Source organism: Cheilinus undulatus, linkage group 7 (genome assembly GCF_018320785.1).
Source record: "Cheilinus undulatus linkage group 7, ASM1832078v1, whole genome shotgun sequence".
Classification (NCBI taxonomy): domain Eukaryota; kingdom Metazoa; phylum Chordata; class Actinopteri; order Labriformes; family Labridae; genus Cheilinus; species Cheilinus undulatus.
In genome coordinates, this window is record NC_054871.1 from 3,576,286 (window position 1) to 3,602,354 (window position 26,069).

At 38.0% G+C, this 26,069-nt stretch overlaps 2 protein-coding genes across 5 annotated transcripts in view; both read right to left on the bottom strand.

The window, feature by feature from the left end:
* Positions 1-8,626, bottom strand: part of cdc14ab (cell division cycle 14Ab) — a 47,926-nt gene extending 39,300 nt beyond the window's left edge. For all 4 annotated transcript variants that reach the window (XM_041791070.1, XM_041791068.1, XM_041791067.1 and 1 more), the window contains exon 1: positions 8,259-8,626. In XM_041791070.1, the coding sequence (XP_041647004.1) occupies positions 8,259-8,355 (97 nt within the window). In that variant the 5' untranslated portion in view covers positions 8,356-8,626. The remainder of the gene's footprint in view (positions 1-8,258) is intronic.
* Positions 8,627-17,418: 8,792 nt separating this feature from the next.
* rtca (RNA 3'-terminal phosphate cyclase) lies at positions 17,419-23,513 on the bottom strand. The gene is made up of 11 exons (XM_041790766.1): positions 23,353-23,513; positions 23,078-23,178; positions 19,653-19,796; positions 19,450-19,573; positions 19,313-19,371; positions 19,094-19,235; positions 18,851-18,972; positions 18,216-18,274; positions 18,007-18,101; positions 17,801-17,905; positions 17,419-17,645 (listed from the first exon to the last, which is right to left on the bottom strand). Exons 1-11 carry the CDS (start codon positions 23,392-23,394, stop codon positions 17,547-17,549), a joined length of 1,092 nt encoding a protein of 363 aa, XP_041646700.1. The 5' UTR covers positions 23,395-23,513; the 3' UTR covers positions 17,419-17,546.
* Positions 23,514-26,069: the final 2,556 nt, after the last annotated feature.

A 26,069-nucleotide genomic window follows, 5' to 3' on the forward strand; every position in this document is an offset into this window, starting at 1 on the left:
GTGTAACGTGAATATAGAGTAGAGGATCCAGTTTAATGAAAGTAGTTGTAATATTACAGCATAGTGCATCCAGTTGAGACTGATAGTTTAAATTATGACAGATATGACAGACTGTGACTCTCACTGCTGTTGTACAGTCTGATGGCAGTGGGAACAAAGGAGCGTCTGAAGTGCTCAGTTTTACACCTGGGTGCTAACAAATTCAGATGTACATCCTGGTCCATCTCTTAAATCTCTGAATATTTTTTCAATGAGTGTAAGAGATTCAGGATCTTGCGAGGCATCTGGGTGAGACAGGGAATGGCAGGGTTAGCTCCTGGATACAAGAGCAGCAGCTGAGCTTCTACAGGCACTTGGTGTGCTTTTAATAGCCTAATCCAGATCACCACATGGGTGCCCAGGACCCGATGGCTTGGACAAGGCCTTGGGGCAGCTGTATGCATCATCAAGAGGGCAACTGGGAGGATATCTGTAGAGATGGGGCATGGACCTTTGCAGGTCTGGCGAAGTGCTGAACCAGCATATGCTCCCATACCTGTCTGGATTGTGAGTGAAAAAAATAAATAAATAAATAAATAAATAAATAAATATATATATATATATATATACATATATATATATATATATATATATATATATATATATAGTATTTTTCTTGGAAGTGCAGATCCTTTACAGCAGACATGTCTGACAGATATCTCAGCTGTAAAAATCAGCAGGAGTTTTACATACCTACGGAGAATTATGGGTGCACGATAACTATCGGGCAGATAACAGGAAATTATTACGTCATTCGGATAAGTCCGATATCATGACGAAGAGCCCGGATAACATAAATTTTTGTCAGCACAGCAGTGCTGGCGTTTATTTTCTTTCTCACAAGACTACACATTCCGAAACAGCAGGTGGCATTGCAGTACACAACCCGCTGTTAAGCACCAGAGAAGAAGAGGAAGCAGCCCCTGTGCTAAAATGCTAACAACACGGTGGCGTTATTCAGTATCTACGGGGAGGATAACACGACCGTGTGAAGAATTTGCCCTGCAAAGGTGGCAGAGATTAGAAAGAAGTCCACGACGGATCTTATAAGTCACTTAAGAGTCAACATCCTAACGACGTTAAAACGAAGCGGCAGCAGCTGCAGGCATTAGGACTGAGTCAACGGCTAATACCAGGCAGAGCGCTGATCGTAAGCAGGCATTGAAAACTGCAGAAAGTTTGCCAGAGCCAAAAGGCGCAACTTTATAAAAAAATCAGTCTGACAGTCTCCTGATCCATCACTTCTTTCATAGACGTATACCTGCCTGCTTTGTTTGACGTGGTTTCATTCAGTCTGATCGATGTTAGGAACAGAAGTTTAGCCACAGACCATGGTGGACTTTACATTCTTAACCTATCTCTGATATGACTTGTCAGTGCATATTTTTAATCTTTATGTAAAACATCAACTCGCTTTATTTCTGGCTTAAGCAGCAAAAAAAAAAAAAAAATCCCAGACCCTCAAATATCTCCATTTGTTTAGCATAACAGTCTGTTATCATTTGGTTTTATGGGGGAAAACCTATGTCAGTTGTTTGTGTATGTTGTACTTGGTACACAAATGACTGTGACTGTTCTGTTAGCTCTGATCATTATAAATGAGATGATTAATAATCTGATCAATAATCTGTTACCAGAGACACAAACATACATAAAAATACTAGGTCAAAAATATTTCATCAGGTATAAAAATTTAAAATACAAATTCATCTCGATTGATCACAGGAGGAGATGAGAACTGAAGGGAAGCAATTTGATTATTTCAAAGTTGATTGTGAATTAACCAAAGACAAAACAGTTTTTTTTCTGATACTGGTGCTAAATCAATACTTTTAATGTGATGCCTAAACGGTGCCTGAATCAATACTTTGAGAGGAAAAAGTGTATTTAAAGTCAGCAGGAGACTAAAAGCTGTCTGGGTATCGTAAATGAGTCACAGGAGTATCTTTAGAAGTTTTCAGTCTATTATGGGATAAGAAAAGGAAACCTGTAGAACCGAGAAAAACATTCGGAGAGCACAGACCTTCGCCATTAGCCCTATCTCCCAATAGTGAAGAATCCTTCAAAAAATTCCTGGATCCGTCCCAGTGTGCCCCCCACCACGGCATTCACCAATTATTCCCTCCCCAGTGGGGTGGAAACATGGTGAGGCAAAGCATAGGCTTCACTACGGGTGGACTGTCATGGGGGAAGCATTGCCTGCCGGTGCCAACAGATGCACTGACAGTCTCATCCATGGTCTCAACGGACGACTGGAAGTCATGGCAGACGGTGGTCCAGATCACTCCCAAAATCTAATCAGTTCTTCCTTATGCCATTTCTGACATTTCCTGAAAATTTCATCAAAATCCGTCCATAACTTTTTTAGTTATGTTGCTAACTAGCTAACTAGCTAACTAGCTAACTAACTAACTAACCCTGCCAATCACATAATCTCCTTGGTGGAGGATAAATCACATAAATCACACAAATTCCATAACAATTTTCTTGCCTTTCATGTGGGGTAGCAGGGTATTGAAATGAAGTATTAATAGCTGTGTTGTAATTCAGTTCAGTAGGTTTCAGATGTATTGGTACCAGATTTTGATACTCATCCCTATCCATGCATGCAATTTATTGTGATTGATTTTTTTTACAAATTGTGTAAATTGTACGATTTTTTTTTTTTTTACTTCAATCTCAATTAGTGACCACAGTTTTAAATTCTGGTGTGTTTCTTGTAACAAAGTGAATGATCCTAATGACTGTTGCATACCACAGCAGCAAAAACAGAGGTCCTAGTCAACCATTTTGGTAGTTTATTGTTAATAAATTTGCAGGCAAACTTCTGCATAGTGTCTACGTTGTCAAAACACAGGCCCTTTTGGACAGGAGGATAAATTCTGCAGCAGTTTAGATAGTATTAAAGTGTTTTATTGCAGTTTTGATGGAGAAAACAGATACCACCAATCGTGAAAATAACAGACTGTGCCATTGTAAAATACCTGGCAGATAAATCTTTCTTCATTCCTGTTTCCTGCTGTTCACTCTGACTATAAAGAACCAGGTTTACACTCAAACACAGTTTTAATCTGAGAAAAGATGACGTACATTTATGTTATATCAAAAGAGTTATTCAGCAGTTACTGATGAGTTATATCACAGTGAATAAAGTAGAAACAAAGAAGTTGTGAGTGTTTCATGTGACATACAGCTCTGTAAATGTCCAGTATGAAGAATTGCTGCAGGAAAAACCAGTTTCAAGTTTCACACACGTGACGTTAGTTTAACACAGAGACGTGACGTGAAGCTGCTCCTAAATGTGAGGGTTAAACTGAGAATAACAACACCACTTAAACCTGTTTCGACATGAAGTTCACCTTTAAGCACCCCTTTTTATTTTTCATATTTTTATACATAGCTACATATTCTTAACTCATCTTTTAACTGTTTTTTTAATTTACAAATAAACTCTTTTTTTTTAACTTTAAAAAACCATGAGCGATGAGTAATGGGTTTCAAATATTTAAACTGTCAATACTTTGTATTTATTGAGGATTTCATGAACTATTTCAATTTCATAGTTCCTTAAAATTTTCCTCAAATGTAGAAGATTTTAGAAGAATAAGTGTCCTTCAGATGAACAACCCTACTAATAACTTATAATTTCATGACTTTGTCCTCTCTAATATCCAGCACTTTCTACTGTGCTTAATCCTTCAATATGGAGAGAAACTACACTGTTTTCATACATGCACTCCTGAGAATTCAAAGTAAATTTCAGGAGCAGTGCTCAAGTTCCCATGTTGCTTAATCACACTGGTCCCTCACAACAAGAAGGTTTCCCAGCTTGACAATGGAGGGGAAATACTGGGGGGCTGGACGGAATAATTTCCTTGCATATTTGGGACAAAAACTTCCACTGTTTGTGTTCACATGTGCAGCTCACCAAGGAAAATCTAGGACACTTTTACAGGCTGGAACGTGAGTGAGGAAAGCAAAAAAACAACAACACAAAAATCTTCTGCACACTCCTGATGCATTTCCTTGTCCATCTCAATTCAAGCATCTGAGCATAAAACAGGAAGTAGGCAACAGGGGAACAACACTGCAACGAATTGCACCGCATCACGCTGCTTCACACTTTGATGCTTTGACTTGTGTAGTAGTGCAACTATCTATTTATCATTATCATTATTATCCATGTAATATGTAAGGGTTAATGCCCGACGAGGTGTCCAATTATCAGGGATTATCAACGACGTGGAGGCCTGAACTGTCCTCCAATGTGCGTTGGACGGTTGCCTCTGCGAAGTCCATTAATCCCTGATAACTGGACACCTCATCGGGCATCAACCCACTTATACCATGGTCACTTGCCAAAGAAAACACTTAATAAAACTACTAATTTATAATTTCATATTTTTTGTGATCAAAAGAGAAAGTTTTACTAAAACAACAATTTCTTTAGCAACGCCTGAGGGCTTGAGTAATAACTGGAATAGCCATTCCAACCCCATAAACGTTCTCAGAGAATGTAAACGTTATTCAGTGCTCCAGTAAATAGGACGGGCCATAGATACGACGTCACAACGGAACAAAAAAACTAGTCAGCTCAGCGCACTTTCTAAATGGATTTATCAATGAAAAGACATGAAGACGAGTGAGACTGAGAGTCATCTGTGGTCAGACTATAAACCTGTACGTTAACATGAACAGTCATCTGATAGAAAGCTTAGTTTTATCAGACCAGCTGTTTGAATAAACAGAATAATTCCTCCTTCTGCACTACGAGGTCACAGAGGTGAAACGGAGCTGTCCACGCCCTGCAGGCGCTGATTGTCCGTCAGACACGTCAGTATTTATCAGATATTATCATGCCGGTTTATCAGAAGCATTTCCTTTGGCTCTACAAATAAACAGTGGCTTCTTTGGTTTGTTTGTGTTATTTGAATCTGCTGACAATAGTTTATAGCAGTTAGAACAGGAGGGAAGTGAGTTTTTTGGCGACACTCACCTCTCAGTGTTAAGGTGAGCCTGGAAACGAGACGAACGTCGGATACAGAAGATAAGACCGTCTTACGTTACAGGTCTTAAACCTGGAGTCTGTAATTTTATTTATGTCAGTAAAGTGATGGTTGATGCCGGCCCGCAGGCTCCTTGGGCTGGCAGCGCTGTACTCCCTGCTCAGAAAATATGACTGTCTCAGGTTGCTATAGTAACTCCTAACGGAGTAACGGCTAACGGCTGCTGCGAATTAATCTGGAACCGTGTAATGATTTTTTGACCAGGACTACTTGTGAAGTTCGAACAGTGTCCATTTATCAGAAGTTAATGGACACCAATGGAATTTTCAGAGCCAATCAGAATCGAGTATTCACCAAGACCATGGTATATTGTTCATTAAAGCATCAAAGAGTATATTGTCCCTTTGATAAATGGTTTATGTGTGCTGCAGTTATTAATTTTGTACTGAAGTGTTTGCATGTGCATCAAGAGAATCTATCGTTGATGAAAAGACACATTATTCATGCCTTTAATAAACTGTTTATGATTATAACAGCAATAAAATGAGTCTCAGCCCAGACTCCTCAATCCACCCGAGCATTTCTTATCTTTAATTTAACTCTTATCAGTTTATTTTTCTCTGTATTGCAGTTATGGCTGGGTAATACAACACATTTTAAGATAAATCAAAATAAATTCAGAGGGGATCAATAAAGTTTATATTTATCTTTATTAAAGAAAAATAAAAGCAGAGATATTGTTTACAGTTTGATTTACTAGTTTAATATGCTAGTACACTGCAAGACAGTGTTGATGTATTACTGTCTCTGGTTTCTTTACAGTTAAATCTTGTTTTAGTTTAAGTCACATTTTAATTATTTTATCCATTACTATAGGTTTAGTCAACAAAAACTCAAAAAACTTCAGCCTAATTTTAGTCAATAAAAAAGCTAGTCTTGACCTTTAGAGACAGCACGTATTCTCTTTGAACTTATGTTAATCATATTAATGTAGATCACTCATATTAATGTTCTCTATATTTTGATTGGTTTGAAATATACTGATGTAAATAGTGACACATTTTAGAGGCACAGAAGAGAAATATCATTGATTTGACAGCCCAGCACTAACATTTTAAACTTCTCTTAGTCTTCTCAGTGAAAACTAAAGTGATTTTTGTCAGTGCTTTTATTATCAAAGGTCTGTTTTTACATAGTCTGAGTCTTCCTCATGGAAAAAGGTAGCTGGCTAACATTTTTAGTATATTTTTAGTGGACAAAATTAACACTACTGCAAGGTAATCTTTCTGAAATGTTCAGTCCAAATGGGAAATGATCCCTTTCTCAGGGATGTAGATATTGGGGCTTTCCAAGTATCTGATTATGCCAATATTTATAAAATAATTTGAGTTGATATTGATATTTACATGTAGTTAGACCAAAATTTTAGTCCTTAAACAGACTTTAACGTGTAAGGAATGAGGATAAATAAAGACTTCAGCTGACATAGGTCTGTTGGTCCAGCCTAAACCTGCACTAATTTACTCATACAACTGATAAAGGCAGACTTTAAGAGCTAAAATATGTGTTATAAATAAAGGCAGAGATTTTCATATACAGTGCTTAACAAATGTATTAGACCACCTGTCATATTTGTCTCAGAGACCATCCAGCATCATGAAGTGTTTTAATGTGGACTCTTTCATTTTCAGTCAGCTTTCCACGTTTTACCATTCTGAACAGGAATGAGGGATTTCAAACTGAATTCACCTTTTTATACCCAAACTTAAGCCGGCTCACTGGGCTTCTCTGAGAAGTTAGAAATGAATCAAGCATAACATTCAACCACTGAAACTCATTTTTCTGTTCAGGAATGCAAGTAAATAACTTTTTTGACATATTCATCAAGAAATATTAATGTGCTTTACTATTTTTTCAGTTTTTTTGTAAATCAGTAAATTTGAAAATTCATGGATAACAATAATAATTCTATTTTAGCATTAAAAATATCATTTGGGTTAAAGCACTTCTACATATTGGTGTATTAACCATTGCAGAAACATAAAAAATGATTTTGGTAATTACCAATGCTGTTAATTTAGGGCAGCTGTGGCATAAACCTTACTTTAGGTGGTGGTCTAATAGCTAAATTTGTTAAGCACTGTATGCAGATTCCAAAGATTATTTTTCAGCATTTAGGCAATATCATGTCAATATGATCATCATAACATTGGTATTTGTGTTACAATGCTGTGTATTCAAACATAAAAGTGTACACTTTCTCCCTTCAATACGTGTTGTATGTGTAAGTCAGTTTGTACTGTGATGAGGTTTTAATCACAGCGTAAGAGTGTGAATCTATATTTTTAACTGTAACTGTGTATTTTTCCTATGATGTGTGTACTTTAATATCAAAGTTGGTGCTAAAGTGTTTGAATGTGTATAAAAGCAATCTATTGTTAATTAAAACGTATTTATGTCTTTATAACCTGTTGATGGTTATTACAGTAATAAAACTCATCTCAGCTTGGATTCCTGGATCAACCTGAGCTCTTCTTATCTATGATCTTGTTTTTATTACAGTTAAGCCTGGGCAATAATATACCAAGTCTTTAAAATATAAATCATTTATGGATATCGATAAGGTCTGAGTCGATGTTAACTGAAAAATAGATGCAAAACTTGCAGTATGCTGAAAGACTGTTTACAGTAAGAATCTATAACAGTAGCATGGACATTGACTGAAAGATAATTTGTCTGAAATGATGAGTCTAAATGGGGGTTAACTGCTTAGTTTATCTTATTTAAATTAAGGTATTTTCACTTTAGTCCTTTACATGTACATGTGGAGATTGTGCATCTGGGTTTTAATAAAAGCACCTGTGTGAAATGTGGTATTCATTCCAGGCAGATTTGACTAAAAAACGGATTCATTTTGTTTATTTTTTACAGTAAAGAATATTTGTGTTTTATTTTTTGGTCCCTACAATCTGAATCCAAGTTCAGAGTATACTAGTACCTTTAATAAACGGAGAAGCTCAATCTCCTATGAACTATTTATTTTTCATTGTAGTTATATTTTTCAAATGTGTATATGACAGTGAGTATCTCTGTAATCAAAGTCTATTCTCTGTATTAAGGTGTTCTGTTTTGTGTAACTCTGTATTCAGTGTCTATTCTCTAAATTCAAGTGTGTATTTCGTCGTGTATCTCTGTATTCAGTGTCTGTTGTACCTTTAATAAACTGAGCGGCTCCCAGTAGCTCGGGGTCCTCCGTCGTGCCGAACAGGGCGGACAGGATCGGGGAGTGTCGGACTCCCTCCACCGTCATGGCTCCGTCTAATTCCTGGCCTCCCTCCTTCAACAGTAAACTTTTAAACTGCTAACGGCTCAGTTAGCCGTTAGCAGCTAGCAGGCAGGTGAACGGAACCTGTTAAAAAGTTACCAACTTTCTCCTCAGTTTCCCATCAGTCCCTGCGACCGCTCTCCGCTCCCTGTAGACTCCTTTTATTACCGTTTCCGAAGTTTACTCCGTCGTTTTTTCACCGGTAGATGTTCCCGGGTTAGCATGTTAGCCTGTTCTCACCGTAACAGCTCTTCGAGGCTCCGGGAGTCTGAAACTCTGACTGCCCAAATCCCTCCTTAAGACACGTAACCATGGAGACGGGAGCCGCTCCCCATGGCAACCACAGCCAATCAGAACACGAGACAGGCTGCGCTGCTTTCACGGTCTGCTGGGAAATTCCACAATAATGAGGCTTTCAGTGTCGAGGGGAACAAACTGTGTTTGTCAATGAAGCGGAAACACGGAGCTCATTAATATTTTAGAATACATGACAATACAGAGAGTTCAGCCTCCAGATTGTATTAATTTTAAAGATAGTTCAACTCTATGGTGTACAAGGAAGTTTAAATGTCTGTGGGTTCACGGAAGTCAACATAAAGAGTGGATAAAAGTCATTTTTCTCTGAGGAGAGGAGGGAAAAAGGACAAATATTTAAACTTTTACACCTTTAGACACTTTTGTAACCACAGTTTACCTTTATAATGGTAGAGAGATGGAGCAGAATATCTCTGGATGTGTTTTATTTCTCCATGTTATCAAAGGAAAACTGACATATCTGGATTTACGAAGATCTGGCCTGATTTATCACATTTTTCACACATACTAGAATTAAAGCATTTATCTCTGTGTATAGTAATGTGTTTCATATGTATATAAATAGATTTAAATGATAAGTTTGTTTACACACTGGAGGAATCAGCCTTTGTGTGTCAAACCCAGGGAAAAAAATTGAGGTAAAATGTGTAAAAACAGTGATTTTCCTGCTATCAAATACTTTGAATGAAGACATGACAATAAGATATCAAAAAGTACAACCCCATTTCCATAAAACTGGGTCGCTGTGTAAAATGTAAATAAAAATAGAAGTTAATGGTTGTTAAATGTCATAACCCCCTATTGTATTCACAATAGGACATAAACAACATAGCAGATGTTGAAACTGATACTTTTTACCATTTCATGAAAAATATTAGCTCATTTTGAATTTGATGGCAGCAACACATCTCAAAAAAGTAGGAACAGCGCAACAGCAGGCTGGAAAAGTAAGTGGTACTAATGAAAACAGCTGGAGGAGAATTTCACAACTAATGAGTTTTATTGTTAACAGGTCAGGAACATGACTCAGTATAAAAGATGCATTTTTAGAGAGGCAGAGTCTCTCAGAAGTAAAGATGGGCAGAGGTTCATGAATCAGAGGAAAACTGAGTCTAAAAATTGTGGAACAGTTTAGAAAAATGTTCCTCAATGTAAGAAGTGTAGACTTTGAATCTCCCGCCATCTACAGTCAATAATATCATCACAAGATTGATTCAGAGAATCTGGAGAAATCTCTGAGAGCAAGGGACAAGGCTGACAGGGCCCTCAGGGGCCACTGCAGTAAAAACAGGCATGATTCTGTACTGGAATCACTGCATGGGCTCAGGAACATTCCAGAAATCATCGTCTGTCAACACAGTTGGCCGTGCCATCCAGCAATGACAGTTAAAGCTGGATCATGGAGAGAAGAAGCCATATGTGAACAGGATCCAGAAACACCGCCGTCTTCTCTGGACCAAAGCTCATTTAACATGGACTGAGGAAACATGGAAAACTGTTCTGTGGTCAGAGGAAACCACAGACGCCGTGTCCTGTGGACTAAAGAGGAGAGGGAGCATCCAGCTTGTTCTCCTGGCTCAGGTCTAAAGCCTGCATCTCTGATGGTATGGGGTTGCATTAGTGCCTATGGCGTGGGCAGCTCTAACATCTGGAAAGGAACTATCAATGCTGGAAAGTAGAGAGAGCTTTTATAGCAACATATGCTCCCATCCAGACAACGTCTCTGTCAGGGAAGGCCTTGACTATTTCAGCAAAACCACATACCACATCCATCACAACAGCATGGCTTCACAGGAGAAGAGTCCAGGTCCTGAATTGGTCTGCCTGCAGTCCAGACCTTTCACCAATAGAAAACATTTGGAGCATTAGAGAAGGACAAATCCAGCAAAGAAGACCCAGGACTGTTGAGCAGCTAGAGTCCCACATCAGACAAGAATGGGACAACATTCCTCTCCCAACAACTGGTCTCCTCACTGCCCAGACGTTTACAGACTGTTGTTAAAAGAAGAGGGGATGCTACACAACAGTAAACATGGCCCTGTCCCTACTTTTTAGAGGTGTGTTGCTGCCATCAAATTCAGAATTCAACATCTGATGTTTCTGTTCTATTGTAATAAAATGTGGGTTTATGAGGTTTGACAACCATTGCAGTCTGTTTTTATTTACTTTTTACACGGCGACCCAACTTTTTTGGAACTGGGGTTGTATGACGGAACGTAAAATTCCTATTATGTGAGATGAAGGATATAAACTTTTCTGTTCTCTCTATGATTGAATCAGGAACACAATCTTAAAAATGCATCTTTTTCTAAGAAAGCTGTATAGAAGTGTGATAATCTCCTGCACACCATCTAAATGACCGTGAACATTTTCAGTATTTGAACAAATGGAGAAGGTGAGGATTGTCCCTCGCTCCTCTTCAACATCACCTGCAGTCTTGAAGGTCATATTTCCCCATTTTAGAGGAGCTCTGTCGAAACTGCACAGAGACACTGCCACTGTTATAATGGTCATGTTTTAACTAAAGAGATAGGAGTTCTCCTCTCCAGCTTCACTGTCAGAATGTTGTGCGTGAGTTAGCTGCTATTTCTGGTGATCAAAAACATGCAATTATACAAAATTGGGTGTCTGAGATTTCTGTTTTTTTCTTCTTCACTATCAAAGCTATACTTTTGACCAGTGATTCTCAACTGGTGGGTCAGGACCCAAAAATGGACCTTACAGCCATTTTCCCTGGGTCACAGATGTGCGCCTGCAGAAAAACATCAATGATGTGCTTTTATTTTGAAAGGCATGTCTACATCTCTTTGTTTTGATGCATCTTTTGCTCCAGACTAGTATGTTTGAAACATGTAAGACATTTTGGTCCGGTTTGCATCAAAAAGGGTTGTATTGTCTGTATGTTTTGAAATAACTTGATATAATTTTAAAATGCATCAAAACTTGAACGAACACAATCAAAAACTGCAGACAGGCTCCTGCACAGCATCTTAATTGTATGCAACATGGAGAATGTTTTGATTTGCCAAGGGATTGTACATTTTTTGTACAGTTTTAACAATAAGCACATGTTAATTTTTGATCATTGAGAATAATGATTTCCCCAATATTAGGTGTCAAAGACTTCTATTTGTGTTTCTGTGGTATCAAACATGAACATGATCATGTTAGATTTTTATCAGAATCATATCAAAGTTTGAAGGTCTGGCGTGCTTTCTTTCTGAGCTGAGCATTCTTACTCCAGAGATAACAGGATTCATAAGAAAAATATCAAGAAAACAACCAAAATTCATTCATTTTCCAGCAAAAAAGAGAGTAAAATAAAAATATATGGATACATGTCCACCTAGTGTTTCTGTACAGCCAAGAAGCTTAGCTAAATTCTATTTCAGGTACAAATCATAACCTGAAAACAGCTCTGCGACCCTCTTCAAGGTCCCAAACCACCAGTTTCCCTCCCTCCTCTGCAGCGCTACCAACGTTTCAAAAGGTTGACAATGTTTTTGTGCAATTTAGGCCGTGTGCAGGAATATTTGGTGATGGAAAACGAGATATGACCCAATACTTGGTGTCTCGGACTTCCAATTTTACATGCCGGTGTTCTATCATTTTTTGCTACCCATCAAAAATTGATACTTTGTGGTTCTGGGTTAGGGTAGGGTAGGGTAGAAAAAGCAGCAATAGCAAAATCTGACAAAACACCGGTCTTTATTTCCACTATCCTTGCAAAGCAGATGAAACGCCCGTTTCCGTGTTTCTCACTGGCGAATCCATCTTGCAAACAAAGCTCCCATCTGAACCGTTTGGGCCCGGTTTGAAAGTGACAGGACCAATCAGCATTGAGGGGCAGTACTTTCAGGCGCAGCAGAGTCGTGACGTAAACAAGCAGCAACAAGAGGCCGGTGCAATTATGGCAAAAGAACGTGATGACATTTCTTCGTTAAAAGAAGAACAAAGAACAGCAGTGAATTGTTGTCTTTTCAAAAAGTCGTGTACTACAGTTGCCATAAGGCCCGAACATACTTGAGCGTACTGTGAGCGGACTCCACGCTGAAAGGCCGCAGTCATCAGAGCTTCCATAGTCGGGCGCACTGCCGCGTAGCAGTTTCCTGTGAAATTTCCGTGAAATCCTACATTTCCCACAGTCTTTCCACGTTTTTTACATTTTTCTGTCATGGCGTCCTACACTGACGAAGCCTGCTGGCTTTGTAAAGCAATAAAATTAAGAGACGGTGGTACATACGGCCATTAAATGCCACAAGAGACGAGGAAGGGGAGTATGCCATGTTGGTGAAGGACATGCGAAGTATTGACGTGGAAAAACATTTTCAATACTTCCGATAATGCGGATTGATGTGAAAAATACATGCCGAGCAGGGTATTGTGAGACAATGGTACGCGAAACGGGTCGTATAACTTGAGCTTTGCATGCACGGGCCTTGCGGGCGTCCGCGCGGAGTCCGTTCCACATACGTTCCACCCGAGTATGTTTGGACCATTATTCCTCGGTAGCTGCGCACCTTGGTCGCAGCAAAGACGTCATGTGTTTTGTTGCTCTGATTGGCCCATAAAGATGTGGCAGACAGAACATTCATCCAATCACACTCCAAGTTTTTTTTCAAAGCCTCTACCCTTTCCCAAACGCTTAGTATTGAAGGTTTTCCAGATGGATGTGTGAAACAGATGGCGTGTCAGGTTATATCTCCACTATATTTTCTCTCTTTGTTGACTTGAATTTCCTTATTGAATGAAAATTACAGCTAAAACCCAGAAAATCAGTCTTTGTCAGATGTACGGTTGCCAGAATGCTCAGTCCTTAAATACTTCCTGAAACCCTGCACTGAAATCAGAATAATCTCTGTTATGTTATGTTTAAAAGAATCAAAATTCATCTAAACTTGAGTGACACGGTCAAAACACTGCAGACAGGCTCCCATCAAAAATGTCCAGGGAAATGGCAAACTGGCGTCTGACCAGTGAGGCCAGTGTTTTTGTGAAATTCAGACAGTATGCATGTGTTTGTCATCAATTTTTAATAATTCAGAGCAATAAATTACCCAGCACTGAGTGTCCAGGACTCTATTAGTACTACTGTGGCACCAAACAGGTTTCAATCTTAGGTTTATCAGAATCCTGTTGAAACTCTCTCATCCTGACTGCTCTCTCTCTCTCTCTCTCTTTGTGGTCACCTGCAGCTCGTCTCACCTGGGCTCAAACATCATATGACAGCTGCAGTCAGACGTGTTGGAAACTGGTGAAGTTCTCTCACCTGATTGGCTGCCTCAAGTCTCCACAGGTTAGTCCTTTACAGTGGGTCTCACCTGCGATCATAGAGATCCACACCCGGTTCGGACCTGCTCCTGCCCCTGGTCCTATTCCTGGTGCTGGTCCTGCTCCTACTCCTGGTCCTGGTGGTGTCCTCCAGGTCGTGGCGTCCGTCATGCTGCAGGTGAACAGCAGACTGTGGGGAGGCGGCGGTGGATGTGGCGATGGCGAGCTAAAGGGGGTGTCAGGTGATGGGGATCATGTTGCCCCCGGTTCAGGTGTGAGCTTACAGGTGGATCAGGTTTCAACACATTCAGCTCTAAGCTGAACTTCCTGTTGGACTGTACATCAGCTCACCTGGGCAGGTGACTGAACCAGGTCAGAGGTCAATGTGACACCTCGATGATGACATCACGGAAACAAGGCCAAATATAGTCCAACATATAGGTGGGGAGAGACCTGCTGAACCTGACAGCATCCAATTACAAACTACAGTACCCAGAATGCATCACTGCATTCATATACAGAACTCCTTGTTTACTCTGAGTGAGGATGTCTCTCTCTGACACGAATCCTCCCTAAAGCTGAATGTCTTATTCTTATTCTGTCATATTCTTCTGGAACTTTAGAAGGGCTTTCACTGTCATCATTTATAAAACCAATCCATATTTAAAACCATCTATTCTGGTGTCAAACTCTAGTTTTCTTTGGCTTTTTAGACTTTTCATGCTTCAATGCTGGTCACTTTGTTCCACATTTCCTATAAATCTCCTTAATATCAGTGTTTCTTTCTTCTATGTATCTCATATTAATGAACTATGTGTTGGGTTTTTATGCACAAAATTCTATTGATATAGTTCCAACTTAATACAAATGTTTTTGTGGGGACACTTTACCTACAGGGCGGGTCTAGACCACAGGTGTCAAACTCAAGGCCTGGGGGCCAAATCCGGCCGGTGGAACGATTATATCCAGCCTACAAGATCATATCATACTTGTATTATAACTGGCCCACCAGTATGAGGTCTGCAGATTTCCTCCAGTATAAAAATGTGAACTTTAACTTGATTATTTAAAATACGCTTGATAAGCCATAAAAATCTGAAAAGCAAAGAGAAAGAAAGATTTCATAAAAAATCAAGAATTTGGGGAAAGAAATTAATTTATGTTTTTATGTCATATTTTCAAATTAGCATCTGAAGATTACAACCCAAACTTATGATTTTGACTTTTCATTTCATACTTGACCTTTTCAACTCATAATTTGGACTTTATGTCAATTCTTTAACTTTTAGATACCCAATTTTAAATTTTCAGTCATATTTTGACCTTTTCAACTCCGTACTTTGACTTTTTAATCCCACATTTTGACATTTAAAATCATGATTTCATTTTTTTCCTCATAATTTGACATTTTAAATGAATAATTTTTACTTTCTCTATCATATTTTGACCTTTTAGACTCCTAGTTTTAAATCTAAGTCATATTTTTTACTTTTTTAGTCATCATTTTGAATTGTAGCTCATACTTTGACATTTTCAACTGCTAATTTTGGATTTTAATCCCATAAATTTGACCTATCAGACTCACAATTTAAAATTTTAAGTATATTTTGACTTTTAAATTCATGTTTTCAAATTTGATCTCAAATTTTGACCTTTCAAACCTATATTTCATCTTTCTCCTCATATATTTGCTCTTTAAAACATTATTTTTCTATTTTTAATTCGTGTTCTGACCTTTTGACCTAATAAATTGGAATTTTTTATCTCAGATTTGAGCTTTTAAACTTATCATTTTTTACTTTTTTGAAATCCCAAATGATTTATCATCATTGCTGTTTCTTTCATATTTTATTAACTGGTGAAAATGAGGTTGATAGTTTGTGGTTAAATGTTGACCCTGTTAGGCTCTCAGTTTAGACCTAAATCCAGAATCTGGCCCCTGCTGTGATGGAGTTTGACACCCCTGGTCTAGACTGTACCATGATCAGGCAGAAACCCTGAGCAGAACCAGATTCATGTTGAACAGGAAGAAACCTGGAGCACTCTTGGGGGTGTGAATTCTGAAAAAAAGGGGGTTAGTGACAAACAACAGCACAACAAGACAATACAAAAATGTATGGTTCAATACCAGTAATAATGGCAACATGTGGTGTACCATTAGAAACAACAGAAGGATTTTAGACTGATAGTGTTGATCAGCAGTCAAAGTAGAGATGCTCTTAGATCCACTTGATATTTAAAATAATATAAACTGTAAGGATATTGCTAGCTATGTTTTATAGGAGATGTAAGATGCTTATGTTTAAATCAGTGATACTCAACATGTGGCTCTTTTGTGACTATTTGTGGCTCTTCTATGTCTTGATTTTATATATCATTCCCCAGAAAACCTTTAAAAGGCAAACATTTTTTTTTTGCCACTTTTCACCCATTTAAGCTACCTTTTGCCATTAAATACAACATTTTTTCCTACTTTTTTGCCCATTTCTGATGCATTTTGTCCAATTTTTGCCACTTTTATCCCATTTTTGCCAATTTAAGCTATCATTTGCCATTGAAAACCATTTTTTCCTACTTTTTCCCATTTTTGACACATTTTTCTCAACTTTTTACCTTTTTTCCACCTTTATCCCATTTTTGCCCTTTTTAAAATTTTTCTCCCCATTTTCACCCACATAAGCTACGTTTTGTCATCAAATACCACTTTTTTCCTAGTTTTTTTCCCATTGAAGCCACTTCTTTTTGCCACTTTTATCCCATGTTTGCCCTTTTTCATCACTTTTCACCCATTTAAGCTACCTTTTGTCATTAAATACCACTTGTTTCCTATTTTTAGCCCGTTTTTGCCACTCTTGACTGCTTTTTGCCCAGTTTAGTCACTTTAACTCATTTTTGCCACCAGTAACTCATTTTTTGTCACTTCTCTTTAACTCTTTAACTTATTTTTATTGCTACTTCAAGCTGTTTATGCCACTTTTCACCACTTTGTAGCTCTTGCAAAGGTATTTTTCAACAATTTGGCTCTTTCGTTGAGCAGGGTTGAGTAACACTGGTTTAGATAAAGATGAGGATGATTCAGATCTAATGTGTTCAGATACAGTAAAAAGGAAAGGTGTACTTCAACAGTACAGCTGCATAGTCCTACTCAATCACTTTGCCACATCCTCCTCTGCGAGAGCAGGATGGTAGTTAGAAGAAGTTTTGGCGCCCTCTTGTGGCTGCAACACTCTTCCAACACATTTCTTGAATATTTCTTCAATCTGAAAAAAGCTCTCATTTTAGTCTTATAATTACTGACTAAAACTATATTTTATCTAGGGCTTGGGTTAAATTTACTGTGACATCCTTTTTTAGTTTAGTCCTTCCTGATACTATTGAGCTGTGGTGCAGACTGAAGAGCCTGTGCAGGTGCATCATGGGACATGTAGAGTGAGGGTGTGTCAATCACAGATGGAGGCAGAACCAGTTTGATCTTTTTATTCCAGCATCAAAGAAACAAGAAACACCCTGAGAGACAGAAGCTGAGGGGTCGGCCATGACGGAGGAGTTACAGTCCACAGAGAGAGAGAGAAAGAGAGAGAGAGGGCGAGCTACAGGTGTGGGTTTGTGGCTCCTGATCCTTCACACTCGATGATGTAGGTGACATTGCTGCTCAGCTCGTCGTCACACTTTGTGATCGTGAACTTTGCCTGAAAACACAAAAAAGTTGGTTTATATTTTTTTTCATGTAACCTTTATTTAACCAGGTAGTCCCGTGAGAGTATGATCTCTTTTTGAGGGAGACCTGGCCACTTATTGAACATTTATTATCAATAACATGGGACAGTTTATTTGAGCGTCTCACCTGAGTCAGCTGTTCTGCCACATGGATCGCCGTCTGTGTGTGCAGCGTCACGGCGCCAATTCGAATCCGAGACCTTCCTTTCGCCAACGCCATGAAGATGATAAGCTGAGGGAAAATGAACACTACTGAGCATGTGCAGAGGTATGATCTTTGATTTATATGGGGGTCTGTGATGTCACAGTGATGTCATCAGGTGTGTTCCTCACCTGGTCCTGCAGGAACTCATCCACACAGCCGTTATGTCGGATGTTTCTCAGCAACATCTCTGCAGCTTCAATCCCCACTTTATCGGCATACACACCTGAAACACAAATGCGCAAACAAACGTGAGGAGATTGCTCGTCTGTAACCACGGCAACAGACAACAAGCAGTGAATGAAGCAGTCATGCTGTGGCAGTCTGATCTGAGTCCTACCTTTCTTTCCCAGAGCTGAACCTGCAAACACACAACCTGTGGATGACTCAGCGATGATTCTGAAACACAGAAAAGAGACTGACCAATCAGAGACGAGACTCACCTGAGCTGCATTCACTGCCCATGGGGAACACCGACACTCATCGTAAAGGTACTGATTCAAGTGTTTAAGGCTAGAGATAATCTTTCTGCCTACTGAGAGTATGCAGATGCACCAAGGCTGCCACTCATCCCTAGCATCAATTTGATGTGACCGGTGTACAAAAAGTAACAAGATGTCGATGCAAGATGCAGCCTGCATGCCGAGGTGCTTGATTTTATACACCTGTGGCCATGGAAGTGATTGGAACACCTGATTTACATTATTTGGACAGGTGAGGGAATACTTTTGGCAATATAGTGTATATTTACAAACCAAATATGAAGCTTACGTTATTAATTTATGAAGATTATCTTAATGAACAAACTGTCTAAGTTTCCAGCAATGATCCAAAACCCACTGAAAAATCCCATAGGCTCACCGCCAAGGGAACCCATGTGACGCAAACTTCCAGGTTTTTCCTTCAAAATTACGCCACAACTGAACTACTCTATTTTATATATGACAATGACACCATGAGGTGGGCCTGGCTTACATGATGCCGTTGCCATTCCCGCAGGCCTTTTCTTTCTCCTGAAGTGGTTGGATGTTGATGTAGAGCTCTTTGATTTCCTTCCTGATGGTTCGAACTGCAGCCGCTGACATGTCTTTAGCCAGCTGATCAAGTACAAACAAAAGCCATTAGTAAATTAGTTTCTGTAATCATTTAAATGTTAAATAGAAACATTATTTATAGCATTAATGACTGCACATCCTCATTGAAAGAGGGAATATTTACTTTGAAGGGCAGCACTCCGGCGACGAACGCTCTGCCATAGATCTTGGTGATGTTTCCTCTCTCTGTCATGGTGACGGGCTGCAGCTCTTTGACCGGGTTCACCGTCACCATCACCTCACCTCCACCTTTAGGGTAGTAACCCCTGACACACAAATACACAGCATCACTCACAGCTCAGACATTGCAATACTGTCCCTTCTGAGCAAACAGGAAACTGACCTCATCCTGATGTCACAGTCGAAACTGACGCCAAACTTCTCTACGATGGGTTTAAACACCTGAAGAAGAAAATGAAGAGTTTTAGGGGAAAGTTTCACCAAAGTACAGACTGTTTACTGATTTATGCCATTTCACACCTTGACAGTGTAATCGATCTGAGGAGCCATCTCTGCATTGGTTCCTCCCTTCAGACAGAGCTGTGAGGATGAATCAGCAAACAGCGCACAGGGCAGCGCCACCTGCAGGAGGAGACACACACTCCTGACAGACACAGAGATCATTAGAGTCATTAAAGTAGAAAAACTAAACCTAGTAATGATGTAAAAGCTGCTGTTCTCACCCCGCTGTCTCCGTGTCAGCTGTGTGGTTTCCTGAACGGATCTTTCCAGGTGTCAGACTGATGTCTGTGGATCCAATGGTGGCTCCTTGCAGACTTCCTGAACACATGTCTGAGACCAGCTGCAGGCCGCTGAGGTGCTGTGGTCTGAATCCACACAGTAAATACAACAACATCAGCTGGTTTATTTATGAAGGGACATATTTAGGACAGTGAGGATGATTATGTCAAACAATGCATAAACAAATAAATATAAAACACAATTTTTATCTGTGCACAGCTGATCCTGCACCAAGAAACCTGAATGTTAACCAAACGTGAAGGAACAGGATTCAATCCTGGGACCAGTGTGTTGGTCCTAGGATCGGCCTGAGTGCATGGGCACCTGCTCTACTACCTGAACTAAACCAGTGCCTACACTTGTATGATCTAATCTTCGTCTCACTTTAATAAACAGGATCGGAGTCCTGTTTAGAGCTTAGTTTTACAGGTGAGCCTAATTAAAAGGAAACTACTTGAGGAGGTTGTTCCACATTATATAGACGGGTTCGTTCAGATAAAGGCGGATTAAGGAAAGTTTCTGTAAGGAAAATTCATCATATTTAGAGTGCAGCGGGGAAAAATCCACTGAGGAGTAGCAAACACGTATTTGAAGTCGCTGGTTCCTCTGGAGTCCTGTGAACCTCTTGATACAGGATCCTCCAGAAGCTTGCTTATGTGCGTAAAGCTGTATTTCAGCCACCCTTAACCAATGCCCACAGGGAGAAACGATTGCAGTGGGCTCAGAGATGAAGACTCATTTTCAAACAGTTTTATTCCCTGATGAATGCCGTGCTACACTGGATGGTCCTGATAGATGGAGTTCTGGATGGTTGGTGGATGGCCACCATGTCCTAACAAGGCTGCAACGTCAGCAAGGATGTGGCGGAGTCATTTTCTGGGCTGGATTCATGAGGAGAGAGCTGGTAGGCCCCTTTAGGGTCCCTGAAGGTGTAAAATTGACCTCGGCAAAGTATATAGAGTTTCTGACTGACCACTTTCTTCCATGGTACAAAAAGAACAGCAGTGCCTTCTGTAGCAAAATTTTCTTCATGCATGACAATGCACCATCTCATGGAGGTGATGGAGTGATGTTTTGGGATGGAATCATAGAGAGCAAGATGGTGGGCCCCTTTAAGGTGCCCCAAGGTGTTAAAAATGACCTCAGCAAAATATGAAGTTCCTTACTGCCCATTTCCTGCCATGGTATAAAAAGAAGAACCATGCCTTTTGGAGTAAATCATTTTCATGATTTCATGATCCCATGCAGCAAAAAATCCCACTAAGGCCTTAGCTGCTACGAGCACAAAGGGAGAAAAAAAATCATTGTGTGGTCATCATCATCCCCTGACCTCAACCTGACCTATTGAGAACTTGTGGAGCATCCAACAGAAGCTCTATGAAGGTGGACGGAGGGAAGTTAACCTCAGAACAGCAGCTCTGGGAGAGAATTCTGGCATCCTCAAAGGAAATACAGGCAGGAACTATACATTAACTTACAAGTTCAATGGATGAGATGATCTGTAAAGATGTTTTTGATTGAAATAGCTTTGATTTGAGAAAAAATACCTCTTAATGCAGAAAAAAAAGATTTCTGTTGTCAATTCTTTAGAAACTATTGAGTGTTTTGAACCTTTTTTTTCATAATGATTTGGAACACTGAATTCGAAGTTATTTTGCAAAAAATGCGATTGTCATCATTGGTAATTTTGTCAAATCCAATCCAGATTAGAAAATAATTGTTGAGGCATGGGGTGGGTGAACTCATGTATTTTTTTGTTTGTGTTACATTGTTTTTGCATGAAAAGTGCTAATCAAATAAAGATTCATTGATTGAGTTTAAAATCCTACTTACTTCCAATTATATAGACTACAGGTGTCAAACTCAAAATCTGAATCCAAAACCCAAATCTGGCCTGTAGAACGATTATATCCGGCCCCAAAGATCATATTATATTTGTATTATATCTGGCCCACCAGTATGAGCTCTGCAGATTTCCTCCAATATAATAATGTAAACTTGATTATTTAAATTTTCCTTGTTAAGCCATAAAAATCTAAAAAAATAAAGAGTAAGAAAGATTTCATAAAAAGTTAAGAATGTAGGGAAAAAAATCATTTGTATTTTATTTCATATTTTCAATTTTGCATCTCAAAATTACGATTCAAACTTATGATTTTGACTTTTTATTTCATGCTTTGACCTTTTCAACTTATAATTTGGACTTCATGTCATATTTTTTAACCCCCCCCCACCCCCCCAATTATAAACTTCAACTCCTTACTTTGGCTTTTTAATCCCATATTTTGACTTTTAAACACATGATTTCAATTTTTCTCTTATTTTGACATTTTAAATTCATTATTTTTATTTTTTGAACCATATTTTGACCCTTTACACTCCCAATTTTGAACTTAAAGTCATATTTTTAACTTTTTAAGTCATCATTTTGAATTGTAGCTCATATTTTGACTTCTTCAACTCCTAATTTTGGCTTTTTAATCCAATATTTAGACCAATCAGACTCACAATTTAAAATTTTAAGTCATATTCTGACTCATAAACTCATTATTTCAAATTCAATCTCATATTTTGACCTTTCAAACTTATGATTTCAACTTTCTCCTTGTATATTTGCTCTTAAAAACATTTTTTTCTATTTTTAAAATCGTATTCTGACTTTTAAAATTAATAATTCTAAAAGAAAGGCCTTTAAACTTACCATTTTCACTTTTTTGAATTCCAAATGATTTATCATCAGTGGTGTTGTTTATATATATATTATTACTGGTGAAAATTAGGTTTACAGTTAAATCTTGACCCTGTTGGGCCCTCAGGTTAGATCTATAAACCAGAATCCGGCCCCTGCTGTGACTGAGTTTGACACCCCTGATATAGACTATTTAGGAAAAAATGAACAAAAACACTATATGCATAATCATTTTGGGCCCTTTTTTCCCTCTCTTCACATCATAGTTGTTTATTTTAGTGTAATTTTCCATGTTCCTGACCGTTGATAAAAGTGCCTGTTTGACATTTGCCCCATGGAGATTTGGCGTAGAAATTAGGATGTTTTGTTTAAAAGAAGAAGGTTTAAGTCGGACACAAACGCACAGAGATGATTTGTCCTCCAAATTACCCATCCCTATATCAGACCTCTCCTGAATAGAAGCTGCATTATAACAGGCTGAAGTTTCTAGAAACTTCGTTCAGAACAAACCGAGTCTTTAACGGGGAAGCTGTCTGAGTTAAACCCGGTTTAATTCCCGTTATAATGAAGGATAATAACTGACCCATTTAGTTATTATTGATGTTAGCTGACTAAGTTAGCTACCACTCAACTTTAATGAATAGGCTAACATTAGCCTGCTAGCTGAGGGGGGCTGACCTGAGTCCCGGGTTGCTCCTACCGGCTCGGATTTTGGAGATTTTGATGGCGGAGCCGGTGATACAGCTGAGAGCCGCGGACACACGGAGGATCTGTCCGCCCTGATGAGAACCGACACCGGGAGAGAGCAGACGTCAGTGACCGGGAACACAGAGCTGCTAACCGCTGTTAGCTTCTGTTAGCATGTTAGCATCAGAGAACAACAGCAGCCCGTCTGTGAAGAGTTGCTCTGTAAAGAGTTTATATTAAATACTTCATCTGTATGTGATACTTACCCCCTCCATCACACTGCCGTCTATCTGCAGAGGGGACTCCATCTTTACAAGGACGCGAAATAGTTTATTACACCGATTCACTGCTGCACCGGCACTTTACTGTTTGGGTTCTTCTTCTACTCTTTGATTCCTGTTTGCACTCTTCTTCTTCTTTTTCTATGAACTTCGCTGTTCTGTCAAGTTACACAATTAGACCACACCCACTTCCGCCCGCTATCAAAACAAAACAAACAGCTCGTGGCGTAGCTTAGCCAATGCCTTTTATACTTTAATAGCAGCATGTTTGAAGAATATTTCAAAGCTTATATTGACAACGAAAGAGGATTAAGGCCACTGAAAAAATAAGACATCACCTTTTCTTTTCAGTGTACAGGGGAAAAACAGGATTACTACTTTAATTTCGGAATTTTGACTTATTTTTTAGAATTTCAAAAACAATTCTGATTTTTTTTTCTTTTCAGCAGTCCTTAACCTCTTCTGTTATTGATGCTTATGCAAAAAAAAAAAAAATCCAGCAGATTTATTTACATCCCATGCGGTCTTTTGAATTTTTCCAATCAAGGGTTTACAGATGGGGTTCTGGTATGTTCTACCTGTACCAGCCCAGAGCTGCAAGAATATTATGGCAGTGGGTTAATTGACTGTTTTTTCTTTTCTTTCTTTTTTTTTTCTTGCTAACATATGCCTTTGAAATAACTTCCTATTTTTTGATAATCACAACAAATGAGAAGATATCACAGCCCTACAAGAATGGCTTCATTTTCATTAGACTCAAGTTTCTTTTAATTACTTTAAGAATACCTCACAAATTAAACATATATTTTTTATATACTGTTAATCTATCGGGTTTATTTACTTTAATATTATATGCCATTATCTGTTAGCTTTGTATAGTGATTTTTTTCCAGTTGTTTATTTTGAAGAGCATTTCCGGTGTTGCTCCAGTCTGACGAAAATTGATTTCTTTTGGTGCGGTTTTGTCGCTCCCTACAGTTAGAATGGGGAACAATAGGATGCTGCAGAGTCATTGTGCAGCTGAATCAGCTTCTCATTATAGAGCAGAAATCCCTGCAGAGCACTTACTTTGACTTCTGCTGTATTAAAAACAAATATTAGATATTTAACTATCAAATATATTATGCATTATCTGTGTTATGGGTTGTTACTCTCAATTTTTTTTTACCTTAGAACTTAGGATTTTAAATTTTTATCTCAGTTTTTTTACCTTTTAAAATCATGTTTTGACTTTTATCTCACATTTTGACCTGTTACAACTCCTAACTACATTTTATCTCTTTTTTTAACTTAAAAACTCATGATTTTTAATTAAATCTCAGTTTTTTTAACCTTTTAAAATCATGTTTTTGACTTTTATCTCACGTTTTGACCTTTTACAACCCCAAACTTTAAATTCTCTCATTTTTTTACCCTAAAAACGCATGATATTTAATTTCATTTAATATTTTGACTTTTGAAACTCATAATTTCATTGTTGACCTCATATTTTGACGGTTTAAAATTATGATTTTGAATTTTATCTCACAGTTTGACCTGTTACAACTCCTAACTTTGAATTTTATCCAATTTTTTTTACCTTAAAAACTCATGACTTTTTGACCTTTTAAAATCATAATTTTGACTTTGATCTCACATTTTGGCATTTTAAAACTGCTAACTTTAAATTTTAACTATTTTTTTACCTTAAAAACTTCAACTCCTGACTTTGAATTACTTTATTTTTTTACCTTAAATATGCATGATTTTAAATTTATGTCATATTTTGAAATTTGAAACTCATGATTTAGATGTTTACCTCATATTTTGTCTGTTAAAAATTATGATTTTGTATTTTATCTCATGTTTGACCTTTTACGACCTATATCTTTAAATTTTATTTCATGTTTTTACCTTAAAAACTCATGATTTGAAAAATTTATCTCAGTTTTTTGACCTTTTAAAATCATGATTTTGACATTTTTTTTCACGTTTTAACCTTTTCAACTCCTAACTCTAAATTTCATCTCATTTTTTTTTACCTTAAAAACACATGATTTTTAATTTTATTTCATTTTTTGACATTTGAAACTCATGGTTTTGATGTTTACCTCATATTTTGACTTTTAAAATCCATGGTTTCAGTATTTTATCTCATATTTTGCCTTTTTGCCTTTTAAAAACATTTTTTTTAAACTTTGAATGTCACGTTTTTACCTTTTAAACTTATAAGTTTGACTTTTTATCTCAGATTTTTTAGTTTTTAACTTATCATGTTCACCTTTTAATCGCAAAATCATTTACTGTGCCAAGTTTTTTTACCCCTATAATTCATTTCGGGACTGAGACACTGAATTTTGGGTTTTCATTATCTGTAAGCCATAATCATCAACATTTCAAGAAATAAAGGCTTGAAATACTTCACTTATGTGTAATGAGTCTATATAATATATGGGTTTGACTTTCTGAAATGAGTGACAAAAAATATTGAATTTTTTCATGATATTCTAATTTTTTTAGATGTATATTGTATCAACACTCATCAATATGAGTGTTTTTTATTCTTATTGATCTGACTATATGTCTGAATGAATTAGTTTACAGACAGTAACTGTGTTGACATGGAGAAAAAATAAATAAAAGAAGGACTCTTATTGTTTAAAACTGGACCATAATATTTTGAGTTTTTAATGGTTGAAGCAAGAGTTAAACTAGCAAGGTAA

Coding starts and splice junctions, on each gene's coding strand:
- rtca (XM_041790766.1), bottom strand. CDS start 23,394: ATGGAGTCCCCTCTGCAGATAGACGGCAGTGTGATGGAGGGG. Junction 19,236..19,312: donor GACTGTGACATCAGGATGAG/GTCAGTTTCCTG, acceptor TTTGTGTGTCAG/GGGTTACTACCCTAAAGGTG. Junction 18,973..19,093: donor CCGGAGTGCTGCCCTTCAAA/GTAAATATTCCC, acceptor GTACTTGATCAG/CTGGCTAAAGACATGTCAGC.